The 12,800-nt window shown below is 33.5% G+C and overlaps 1 protein-coding gene across 3 annotated transcripts in view; it reads right to left on the bottom strand.

Moving 5' to 3' along the window:
• Window positions 1-12,800, bottom strand: part of GSTCD (glutathione S-transferase C-terminal domain containing) — a 132,599-nt gene that overhangs the window by 21,274 nt on the left and 98,525 nt on the right. For all 3 annotated transcript variants that reach the window (XM_005555611.5, XM_005555610.4, XM_074040259.1), the window contains 3 exons: window positions 3,267-3,382; window positions 3,061-3,105; window positions 667-795 (listed from right to left, as the gene is read on the bottom strand). In XM_005555611.5, the coding sequence (XP_005555668.3) occupies window positions 667-795; window positions 3,061-3,105; window positions 3,267-3,382 (290 nt within the window). The remainder of the gene's footprint in view (window positions 1-666; window positions 796-3,060; window positions 3,106-3,266; window positions 3,383-12,800) is intronic.

The following is a 12,800-nucleotide window of genomic DNA, read 5'->3' as shown; positions in this document are numbered from 1 at the left end:
TCAGAAAAAAAATTATTTAAAGCAAATAGAAATAGCAGCAACACTAACATGTTCATAAAACTCAAATTCTACAAGAAAGAATAAAACCCTGGGGTTTAATGCTCAGGCAGAAATACATATCTTAGGGATTTTTCATAATATCAAATAATAACAATTGGATCCAAAGGTTTAGAAACACGATCAATATACTTTCTCTCTTGGAATCTGAAAATACATGTAAATATAAAATCTTAGCTACAAAACATCACAAGGCAATGCTTGTATTTAGAGATTACTAACAAGTTATTTTTCTTTTCTTTTCTTCTTTTTTCTTTTCCTTCATTGTCTTCTAGAAATGCAGAATAAACCAAGGCAAGTCATGTTCATCAGAATCAATTACTCAATTATTAACCAGTTTTAAGCACCTGCTACTGGGGATTCTGTAGTGAAGAAAATAAAGTTCTGGTCTGACAGAGGAGCCAATGTTATCTCTATTATATAATGACGAAGTGCTATGAATAAAATAATATTCATTAGTATGCTATATTTCATAGATAATATAAGTATACAAAATTATAGATTTATTTGTTTAGCAAATAACACAAAGTTATCTTTATTATTTACTCTAAGGCATGTAATTTTTCTTATTTAGCTAATTAAAGAAATTGAAATTACTTGATTACTTACTCCAATATTAAACATCCCAGTAAAATATTCCATATTTGCTTGAATGAACCAAATGTTGCTTAAACCCAGTTCATCACTTCTCTTCTTAGCACGAATTAATGATAATTCCTTGTTTTCTATTAATGTAACCTAGATTTTACCCAGAAAACAATAGTATATTTAGTAACATAACTCAGACATTAGGCAAAGCATTATTACTATATTTCATAGCTTTAATAATGTAGAACATATTATATTGAGCCTCTATTCTGTGGCAGGAAGTATGTCACATAATCTGGTACAGAAAGGAAAAATTAAAGGTCCTTGAACTATTCTTATAGCATAGTGATATAAGTGAAACAAGCAATAATAATACAGTGTAGGCCAGGTGTGGTGGCTCACGCTGTAATCCCAACACTTTGGGAGGCCGAGGCAGGCAGATCACTTGAGGTCAGGAATTCTAGACTAGCCTGGCCAATATGGTGAAACTCTGTCTCTACTAAAAATACAAAAATTAGCTGGGTGCAGTAGTGTGCGCCTGTAGTCCCAGTTATTCGGGAGGCAGAGACAGGATAATCTCTTGAACTCGGGAAGCAGAGATTACAGTGAGCTGATATCGCACCACAGTACTCCAGCCTGGGTGTCGCAGGGAGAATCTGTCTCAAAAAAAACCAGCAAAAAAACAAAAACAAAACAAAAACAAAAAAAAACCAACCAACCAAACAAAGAAACAAAAAAAACAAAAACAAAACATTAAAAAATAATAATAATACAGTGTGATAAGCGTTAAATGAAAGACAAACAATGTCGACGGGAGCACTCAAACTTGATGACTATTTTCATGGGGAAGTAACACATTAACTGAGGCCTAAAAAATGAATACAAATCAGTTGGGGGAATGGAAGAGTATTTTAGGGAGAGAAACACACATGAAGGCCCAAGATGACAAAGAATATGGCGTGTTTGAAGAACTGAGAAAATTGGTACACAATTTCCAGGGCACAGTCTGTAATGTATGGTATGGATTGGTGGGAGCAAGGCCAGAGGGCAGAGAAACCAGTTAGGAGCCTCCAGTGATAATCTAGGCAGAGAAGATGGTTTGAATGGAGAAAAATGAAAAGAATTAAGTCACTTTCATCACAATCATTCCTAGTTCTTATTTTGTTCTTATGCTTGTCTGTAAGAAAAAATCTGTTTAAAAAACCTGATACTTGATATGAAAGGCTTTCCTGACTCTATTCTAGACAAGATTACTCATTTTTGGTTCCAACCTTTCTAAGCTTCCAGAAATATTAATAAGGGAAGAAAAGATATTACATCCCTGACTCGGCTTCTCAGAATTTTACTCTGTGAGCTCTCTTCCTCCTACTCAATCACAAAATTGTTGCTTTACTTAATAATAAAACAAACACCTGCCTCTTCTCCCAGGATTCCTTATTTATTTTCCTGTTTATTCTCTAAGCAAAGAAAAATAAAAGAATGCTGTTCCCTGTCCCCTTGTCATCATTCTGTTACATGTTATTCTGGCCAGTCTATTAATTCTTCCACATTTTTTTTCTCCCGGAAGTATTCACTATAATTAGTTCACACCTTCCAGAGGGCTCACAGCAAAGACTCTGTTGCAGTTGAGTTTGTATTAAAAACAAAACAAAACAAAAACAAAAATAAACAGACTTTTATGCTAAAAAGTGGTCACAGTGAGGAACTGATTTAACATGGCAGAGGACTAAAATCAGCAAAAAATTCTAAGAAATTGTGGCAATGATTGAATACATTATGACATATTTACTTGAAAATATATTTGGTACTCTCTGAAATATGATGATATGTAAAACTATTAGCAATAGGGAAAAACATTTATGATACAATATTGAGTGAAAGCAAGGGACAAATTTTGTTTGCATCTTTAAAATTTGCAACAATAAGCATCCATATGGACAATGACTTAATGAGAAAAAGAAAAGCAAAGCATTTTGATGGATCAGGTATTGTAGGTTTGGGGTTTTTTTTTTCCTTAAAAAATTTTGCTATTGTTATAATTTCGATGCAATGCATCTAAATCAAGATACCAAAAGAACATGCTCAGCAAGTTTCAGAGGTCAGTATTTCCATTTAAAATTATGTTGAAAATTAAACTAGTTGAATCATAATTATTTTATTTAGCAATAAAATAGCTATTTCTTTGAAAAATTACTTAAACCTATAAACCTCTTAAAAATTGATAACTGTTTTATGATCTTACTTTACTTTTTTTTCCTTAAGATTCTGAGTCTTGGAAATTTATTTGAAAGAAAAGACAATGCCTGTGCCACATATTTGACTTGGGTGATTAGAAACCCCAGGGATAAACCAAATGTGGCAAGCTGAACTGTATAGTTTTTAAATATTTCCTTTTATCTCTTATTCTGGCTTTACCTGACATGATGGCAGCATGTGAGCAAGGACAATTCCAACATGGCCCTGAAAAAGTCAGTGAGATAAACAAGTTAGCTTTGGTCCCCACAGCTTTTCCTCATTCTGAAACCACAATCTTGCCAAAAAAAAATGTGACCCTGAATATAATATAGAAAAGTCTCATAATCTTAGAAAGACTAAAAAGGATGAAAGGAGAGACATAATACCCCACCGCTGCAGAAATCCACAATTCTGTCACCAGGTTTGGCCTGATTTGTTACCACATAGACAAGGTTGTTCAACTGTTGCTGCTTCCTCAAAGCTCGATCACTGGACATTTTACCTGAGAAAGACAAGACATAAAGAACACAAAACATTATATATTTTGAGGGAACAAGAAGACACACTTAAAATAGGCTACCAGTATAGAGGAGGAGGAAGGGGGGGAGCATACACACACATACATACATATAAAAGAATAAATGATGAATTCCATATAACAGACTATGAGGACTAGAGGACTAGAACCTGAGATGAACTTTATTTTTGCTTGTTTTATTTTTATGTCTATTCAACATTTCTTTCAATAGCCATTGAAAGAAAATCTTAGAGGACTAGAACCTGAGATGAACTTTATTTTTGCTTGTTTTACTTTTATGTCTATTCAACATTTCTTTCAATAGCCATTGAAAGAAAATCTATGGGGAAAAATATGTCTTTTAAAGCGTGGAAACAATAACTGAAACACTAAATTTAGGGTCATAAACCAAGTATCCAATAAATGTTGGCAGAATGGAAAAAATAACAGTAATTGTCTTCTCCCTTTATCTTTTTTCAGAGACATATTTTAAAGAGTACCTAATTTCAACACATTGCTTAATCTCCTTATAGAGAGATCCATAATCAGTAAAAATATTTTTATTGCTTAATTGACACATCCTTGAACTCTTGATTCTTCTGTGTAGGACACTGGGAAACCTTGAAACATAGGTGTTGCATTGTCTGAAATAAATAAATGGTTATTGTATTTAGAGAGAAATTAGATTTTCTGTTTTCTGCTTTGAAGCTTCTTTTCCTCGTGAGTCAGACATAGAAATGTAATGCAATTAGAGATTCAAGATAGGGCATTTCCAAGTATGAAATGCCTGGGGCCCCACAACATAAAAACATTTTAACTTTCCTTTCAAAATCGCTAGTCAAGTCCATGAAAATATCTTCAGAAGAATGAATGAAATTATTTGTTTTTACATATTTCAAGTGCATTCTTTACAAGAGCAAAATTTAGAAAATGTAAGACACCAGATTGCCATGATATAGATAAAAGGGAAAATCCAGATAATCTTTTTGGTTTGATAAAAAATTAAACATACTAAGTTTCCTTGCTCCTTTTTCCCAGAAAAATGGCATGATCTTTTTCTTTTCTTCTCTTTTCTGTTTTCCTTCTCTCTTATGTTACTAAGTTAAAAAGCACAGGAAAATATTATTTTAGGAAAGATTTTTAAATGTAAATAAATTTATATAAGAAAAATTTATGGCATCATAATTCAGAGATAACATTTCATGTATATGTATGGTTACTTTCAGTTATATTCATAAATTTTATGTGTTCTAGCATATAAGAAATATTTATAGCATCATAATTCAGAGAACATTTTATATATATATATGGTTACTTTCAGTTACATTCATAAATTTTATGTGTTCTAGCTAGGTATAAAATATAAAATGTTATATTACAAAATATGAAATATTATATTATTATTTATATATATTATATTATTATATTATATTATCTTTCCATGTCAATGCATTTGTTTCTATCTATATATTTTAATGGCTGCATAGTATTCTGTTGACTATACTATAATTGAAGTACCCAATTTCCTATTGTATGATGTGAGCACAGCTGATTCTTTTGTCACATCCTTATTTAGCATGGATGAAGATAAACTTCAAATATGAAGAATATTTAAGTTAACAGTCTGATGACTTCATTTGTGAAAACAGATTTGTGTAGCTTTTAAAAGAATTATCTTCATTTTTCTCTAATAAGTGTACAATATTTAAACACAGAATAAGTAAAAGTTGTAATCCCACCCTTCATGGGTAACCACTCCTAAGAGATTTTTGTTATGACAACTTTCAAGCATCTAGCAAAACTGAAAGAATCTTAGAGTGAATGCCTTTATACCCTCCACCTACATTCTACCATTAACAACCTACTATACTTGATTTATCATACTTCTATCCATCCTTCTATTCATCCAAATATGCCTTATATTTTTATGGCAATGCAGTTTTAATTTGCAGGAGAAAGAAAGAAGGGGGGAGGAAAGGAGGTGTCAGAAGGCAAAAAGAAATGTACTTTGAGGCTCTTCGGAGACCTAGAGTAAAAAATACCGCTATTAAATGGAGTCACCATGAAGTAAGGATTGAGCACGAGTATTTCTGTCTTTGCTCTGTTTGTAGATTTCTTAACAGTTCCTAGCCAAAGAATTTTCATAAAAGAAAGTTAACAGGAATGTTTTTGTTAAGGGTAAGGAGATAGGAAAACAATTATTAAATTGAATATCTAATATCAAGTTCTATACCACATTTTTATTAGAAATTTAGAATTACCTAACTTCCTTAGGTCTGTTTCAAAAGCAAATGCTGATGGAGATCTGTTTTTCTTGCTAATACTGCATCTTTGCACATAAAATACATGTTGAAATGAAAGTTGAAGGAAAAGAGGTAGTTTTCAGTGTTGTGTTTAAGTTGAGAGACCATACGCTGCATATAATATTCACAGAGATTGAGCTAAAAATACAGCAGCAAGGTGCTCAGATGCTTTATGGAAAAGCTGCCTCTAATAAAGCATTCTCTTTGCCCATTCTAGTTTTATAAATATTATGAAGCTCCAGGAAATATGAGCAGGATCTCAAATATATTCAATAAGGTAAAGAAGTGGTATTTTGGGATACAGTATTAATTTAAAAATCAAATCCTACTTTCTATTTTTATCCAGTATCCTTGTGCATGAGACATTATTTACAAGCATAAAATTACAATCTATTTTTAGCTTGACTAAAAATGATGGATCTCTAGTGTCATGGAAAAAGAAATCTAAGCATAGAATGTTTTAATACAAATGATGTCATTTGTTCTGCAATGCAATTCTTCCGCAAATGAGTTTTTTCTTTGTGTAATTCCAGTTAGGAGGTACTTGATTAGACACTTCAGTGTGGTTTGCATTGCCGGAAAAGAAAGTACAGGGGTAAAGGAGACAATTTTTAAGCAAGGGGGAAGCCATGTTAAAACACCAGCATTTTTGGTTCATCCAAAGCATCAAATAATGAAAAAAAAAAAATCACTGGAAAATGTGCACAGGTACCACCAGCACCCGTGTTAAGTGTAGTAATTTATGTCCCAAATCAGGCAGCTCTAAATTTTTTGTTTCTTAGCTTGAAATAACAAGTATCTTACAAGTTATAACTTACTTATAAAAGAGTGTATGGATACACATTAGATGTCTTTACTAAATATTCTTTTGCTGTTTTGTTTCCAAAACATTTGTTTGAGATATAGCACACCAACAATATTCTGTGTTTTTTTTTTTTTTTAAATAAGGAGACAAAGAAGAAGGCTAAAACTATGTTTAGAGCTTTTAAAAACACACCCAAAAGGTAAAAAAATTGAGAGCAAAAACAAATTTTTTCAACAGAGGTCAATGTTGTATACACCACTCTTTTAGAGAAGGTGTAAGACAACTGAATAGACAAGGTGTCACTAATAGAACCTTGAACAGGTGAGAGGGAAGGCGACAACCACAAATGTTAATGTTTTCAAAAGAGGTCTGATTAACACCATTAAGAAAGACAAGCTGATGAATGGTCATTTATCATGCTTTATAGAGCAAATCAACAGCAAAGCCGAGGTTCTATCCCCACAGTTGCTATGGTTTTCATGCTTGGAACAATAAGCAAGTACCTACTTACATGCCCAATACGTATCTATATGCAGAGGACACATCTCAACAGAAATGAATAAAAAGACATAGTTTCTGCCCTTAAGAAGTTAACAGCGTATTTAAGAAGAAAGTGTGTGTTAATTATGTGCAAAAGTATGTGCATTGAAGATAAAGTAGAAATGTCTTGAGACATTAGAATGGCCTTTACAGAGACTTGGGCATTTAAGGAGGATCAGAAACTTACCAGATAGAATGGGGATGGGGAAGGCATGCCAAGAACAATATGACATATTTAGGAGAAAATTACAATTAACTCACTTGCACCTAAAAATGAGAGATCAATGGGGGAAGGAGGAGAATATCAGATTGATGTGAAAATACAGGCAGACAGAGCCAGATAGGAAATGACATTGCTTGTTGTTTGCCTCTCTGTGTCTTACCAAAAACATGGCCTTGTTTTCATATTTAATGTGCTTAGAGCTGCTTAGGGACAAGTTAAATCTGAATAGACAGCACTATTAATTTTACATTATTACAAACTAAGGTGTTCTTTTATAATGTTAGTCTGCATCATTTTTATTCTGGATATAGTATATCCGCAAATTAGATAGGATTATCCATAAAATTATCTGGAGCATTGAACCCCAATTGATGCTCTCTGCCATTAAGTGATTTAATTAAAAAATAAAATTGAATCAATTGAACTCATTGAATCATTTTGAACCCCAGTGTTCTAGATCAAGAAATCTTTTGAACCCCTGTTGAATTCTCCTCACTCTCCTTCTCAGGATCCTCTTCCCTTGTTATACCCCTGATGCACTATGCTCACCACATTCTGTCTTGTTGTTCCATAGCTAATCATTGAGCATGCTTTTCCTCAGTATATTACTAAAGTCCCTTCCAAACCTACCCATTAAAGTATCTCTCCTTTGCTTAAATACCTTTACAGGCTCCTCTCTGCCTTAAGAAAAAAATATTGATGTCTTGGCAAGAAAGCAAGGCCTTTAATGATCTGCACCCTGATTAATTTGCTAACCTCATCTGCTACTTTTGGTATTTGCCCATTGTTCCAGCCTCTCTACACAAGTGACATTTCTTTGAATGTGTCACACCTTATGTGTTAGTTCCTTTATATAATTTGTTCCCTTTGCTTAAAACCTATCTCCTTGCTTTAAAACTTTAGGAACCCCATCACCTTTCCTTATTCCAGGATGAATTTAAAACATGTCTTTTGTCATAATAACAATTTTTTTAAAGACAAAAGAGAAAAAAGTTACTTTTTCAAACTCTTTGTTACTACCCAAAATAACAAATCTTTTATACTATAGTCTATTATTGTTAACCAATGAAACAATTTATTATAAAATGATACCTAAGTATAATTCATTAAAATAACTCCCCAAAAAACCGTTAGCTGAAATTGCTTTTGTCTCCCTGAAATAGATATGAATATTTTTTACTGCAACTGCATAAACTTGGGCCCAATTAAATGAAAAGATTACCAGGAGACTGATAAGCACATAAAAAGTTCTCAATAAAAGTTTAATGAATGAATTTTCTCTGCGATTATGACAAACTGCATTTCAAGGCATTATGCTAATTTTTGCAGGTACTAACTGTGAAAATAAGTTAGATATCAATGCTATGCATGCATTTGTCAAAACAGTAAAAGAAGTCAACTATAAAACAGTATTTTAAGTAGGGATAGAAAAGTTTGTGAAAACTTTTGTGAGAGAATAAGAAAACAGCGATTTAAAGCTGTATGAGTAGACTTCAAAAGCTAGAATGGAAGTACAGAATTCCTAAAGAAACTCCTGAGAAAATACATGAAATTAGGCAGCAACATAAAGTTTACACTGTAGGTTAGGGCAACTTTGTTTAAATTTTCAAGATAACTTGTTGAAAATACTAAAAATCTAGAATACTTATTTTAATTTTACATTTTTAAAGTCAATTGGAGGCTACTATCACTAATCCTCTTAGCTGCACTGACCTCAGTGTGACAGTGTAACAGTGGATACTAATAATCTGATACAATCCCCCATTCACAAACCCCATAGTTCAGTCTATGAAATCATCAACAGCTTAACAGTGTGATGGCATTTTTACTCTTATAATTTTGTTATATATACTATTAGTCAATAATTAAAAAGACAGCAGAATTCACTGGAATTCATAATGTTAAAAACAGCTAATTTATACTTCCAAACTGAGGAATAATGACCTCAAAAGTATCTTTCTCAGTCATGCATTCAACACATCAAACAACCAACTTGGCCTATATAGAACTGTTCTCTAAAATGTTAGGGACATAAAGATATATAACTCGTAGTTTCTATCCTTAATGAGCATATACTTTGTTTAATTAGTACAAAACATTATATTTGTGCTTAGAAAATGTATTGTATTAACATTGTACAATGTTCTTAAAAGAAATTTTAACAGCCACAACTTACAAAAATCCATATATGTTTCATTAAAGTTCCTAAAATGGATACTTTCTGCTTATATGATGCTTTGCAATATATTAAGTATTTGCATATTTGATACACCATCTAACCTCAAAACTCTGTCAGGTTGTTACAGTAGATGACATTTTTCTTATTTGACAAATGAGGACACTGCTAACTAAATAGGTTGCTCAAACTTCACACTTCTTCAAAGACATGCAACTGGTCAGTGGTGAAGCCGGTACTCTAAGGTAGGTTTCTAATGTCAAGTTCAGTCTTCTTTTCAATATGATCTGTTATGTCTGTCTTAGACAGATGCTTTTAATTAATTGTGATGTCAGAATTTCAATGCTGGTGTCTTATTCATGTGTAAGAGTTCAAGGAAATGAGGTGCTTGCCAGCAGGAAAATGAGGGATTCCCTAGTAATTATATCTTAGGGAAAAATTTAATTATTCAGAGTCAGTTATAACATGCATTTTACTTCAGTTTTTCCTCTAAATAAAATTTTCAAGAGTAGGCTTATCAGTGAAAAGGATCAATTTAAGTTTCGAATGTCAGGATTTTAGAATATATTGCTAAGGCATTAGAGGTCTCCTAAGTCACTCTGTTTAATGAACTGACATTTGGGTCTCACCCTTTCCAGAAAGGGACCATTTCCCCACCTTGGGACTGTAGCAACCTTTTTGATTTTATTGAAAAGTGACACGGAGAGGTTGAGCAATCAATTTGTTGCAAAATCGGATTATCCAGAAGGAAAGAAATGAAAATAGATTGGAAAGATCTTTCATGTTATAGTACTGCAGATGCTGACTAAAAACAGCATGCACCTTTCACCCTTCCATATCTAATTCTAAAGCATCTTTTAAAAAGTCAATAACTAAAAACTGTTTAGGCAAGATGTTGGGTTGAGGGACAAAAGTTGAAGAAAGTATAATCACATTTCTTACCAGGTCAAAGCTTCTGCTTTGTTTATAGAAGAGCTTAGATACAGTGAATAATGGAAATTGTAAAACCTTCTTATTCCTGCTATTTTTTTCTCTAAAATGAAGGAAACATTTTAACTTCAGAATACCAGAATCCACAGTTAAATGAACACATATATTTTCATTTTATCCAAATAGCATGGACACCACATAAAGTAAACATTACTTTGCTCTGGCATTTTGGTTTTTTGTTGTTATTTTAACTCCATAATATTGTTTAAGTTGCCCACAAGACCAAACTGAAATTTTTTAAAACAAAAAAGCTAACTGTAGAAAATAGTTACGCATTTACTTCTTTTCCCTGTTTTTCAGAGGCTTAAGTTAACAACAGTAAGTTTTCTTAATAGTTTTGTTAACTTTTTGAGGCCATTCAAGTAATCCTCAGTTGGCTTCCAATTTGATGTTTCACAGTAATTAGGTTAAATGCCACTGTAGTGGTCTGAAATGTTGCCAGCTTTCCCAGAGTCAAGTGATTTTTTTTTAAAAAAAATACTTCTTTTGTGCACATGGTGTTCTAATTTCCACTATGATCTGACCTTATAGGTTTTCTTCTTTGATTTTTTGTCATATATTTTATTTTGTTTAAAAAATGAAATGCTGAATATCTAAGGTGACATGGGCCTAAATTCTTGGCAATATTAATACTATATTAAAATATGGTATTCCCATCTAGAGGTGGCATCTATGTGTGTTCTTGAATCTCAGCTTCATGACTGTTTGACCTATATAATACAGAAACAACACTGTGCCCTTTTTTTTTGGCAGCTTCCAATTTTTGTCTTTTGAGATGGTTGCTCTTGGAACACAGAACCATGCTTTAAGATGTCAAGCCTCCTCTGCTCTTGCTGTATGGAGAACAGACAAGCTTTCCCATCAAGCCCTAACCAAACTGCAGAACTGTGAATAAAATAATTGTTATGAAAAGGCACTAAGCTTTGCAGAGGTTATTTATGTGGCAATGGAGCATCAGACAGATACCATAATATTGGCTTTGTATTAGCATCATTGAATAATATCTATTAGGGCACCTACCTAGACATGAAATATTGCTCAATACCATGACAATAACCAAAAGAGAGAATGGTTATTAAACTTAAAAGTTAACACTCAAAGGCAGGGCTATTCATACAAGTTACATAGGGTCTGTATAAACCTCAAAGGCAGTTTTGCATTCCAGTTCTACCATTCCTTTTCCCTTTCTAAGGAGCCTAACTTTATCGGCCTAACTGTAAAGAATGTTAGGATCTCAGCAGCAAGGGATGGTGGAAAGGAAAAGACTCTGGGAATGAACCCAGCTATAGGCATGGGTAGGGGTGGCAACAGTGGTTCAAATTAGTATTCAAAAAGGACTCAAACTGGGGAAGTATTGATATCCGCACAGCCCTAATTTGATGGGTGGTACCTAGCAGTGGTAGTGTTTATTTTTTTTAAATTTATTTTTATTTTTGTTTTTTGAGGCAGAGTCTCACTCTGTCACCCAGGCTGGAGCGTAATGGCATGATCTCAGCTCACTGCAACCTCTGCCTCCAGGGTTCAAGCAATTCTCCTGCCTCAGCCTCCCAAGTAGCTGGGATTACAGGTGCACGCCATCACGCCTGGCTAATTTTTGTATTTTTAGTAGAGGTGAGTTTTCGCCATGTTGGCCAGGCTGATCTTGAACTTCTCACCTCAGGTGATCCAACAGCCTCGGCCTCCCAAAGTGCTGGGATTACAGGTGTGAGCCACTATCCCTGGCCAGCAGTAGTGTTTAGCAGTGCTCCAGCCAGCAGGGTTTAGGAAAAGGGAAAGATACAAAGGGCTAGGCAAAGAAAGCTTGCACTATAGGAGACATGTGGGTGACCATATCTTATCCCAAGTAATAATGGATGTCAGATCTAAAATAGCAGGACCATACTCAAACTATACCAGTTGGGAGGTCTGAGTCTACTGAAATAGGTATACTGGTTTAGGGCCTAGGTAGGGCAGGTGAAGACATTTTTTCCAAAACTGAAATTTTGATGCCCTCTTTTTCTCTGGTCTTTCATTACAACCTGAACAGACTAGTTCATTAATTTAGCAAATGTTTTTTAAAGCACTTATTATATGCCTGGCCCTGATCAAGGTGCTGGAAACAATGGAGAACAAGGGTGATGTTTACATTCCAGTGATGAGAGTTTTACAATAAAAAATTAAGTGATGATATGGAGAAAATTAAAATAGAATAATATGGTTGAAATTGACTAGGTGAATATTTTATATTAGGTAATCTTGAAGCCATCATTGAGCAGGTAACTCAATTGAAATTTGAATAAAAACAAGAAGCCAGCCATGGGAAACAAGAGAAAAAGCACTCCATATAAACAGAACTGCTGATGCAAAAGTCTTTAGGTAGAAAAGAG

The sequence above is a fragment of the Macaca fascicularis genome, chromosome 5 (genome assembly GCF_037993035.2).
Source record: "Macaca fascicularis isolate 582-1 chromosome 5, T2T-MFA8v1.1".
In the NCBI taxonomy this organism is placed as follows: Eukaryota; Metazoa; Chordata; class Mammalia; order Primates; family Cercopithecidae; genus Macaca; species Macaca fascicularis.
This window is presented reverse-complemented; position numbering and strand designations above follow the sequence as displayed.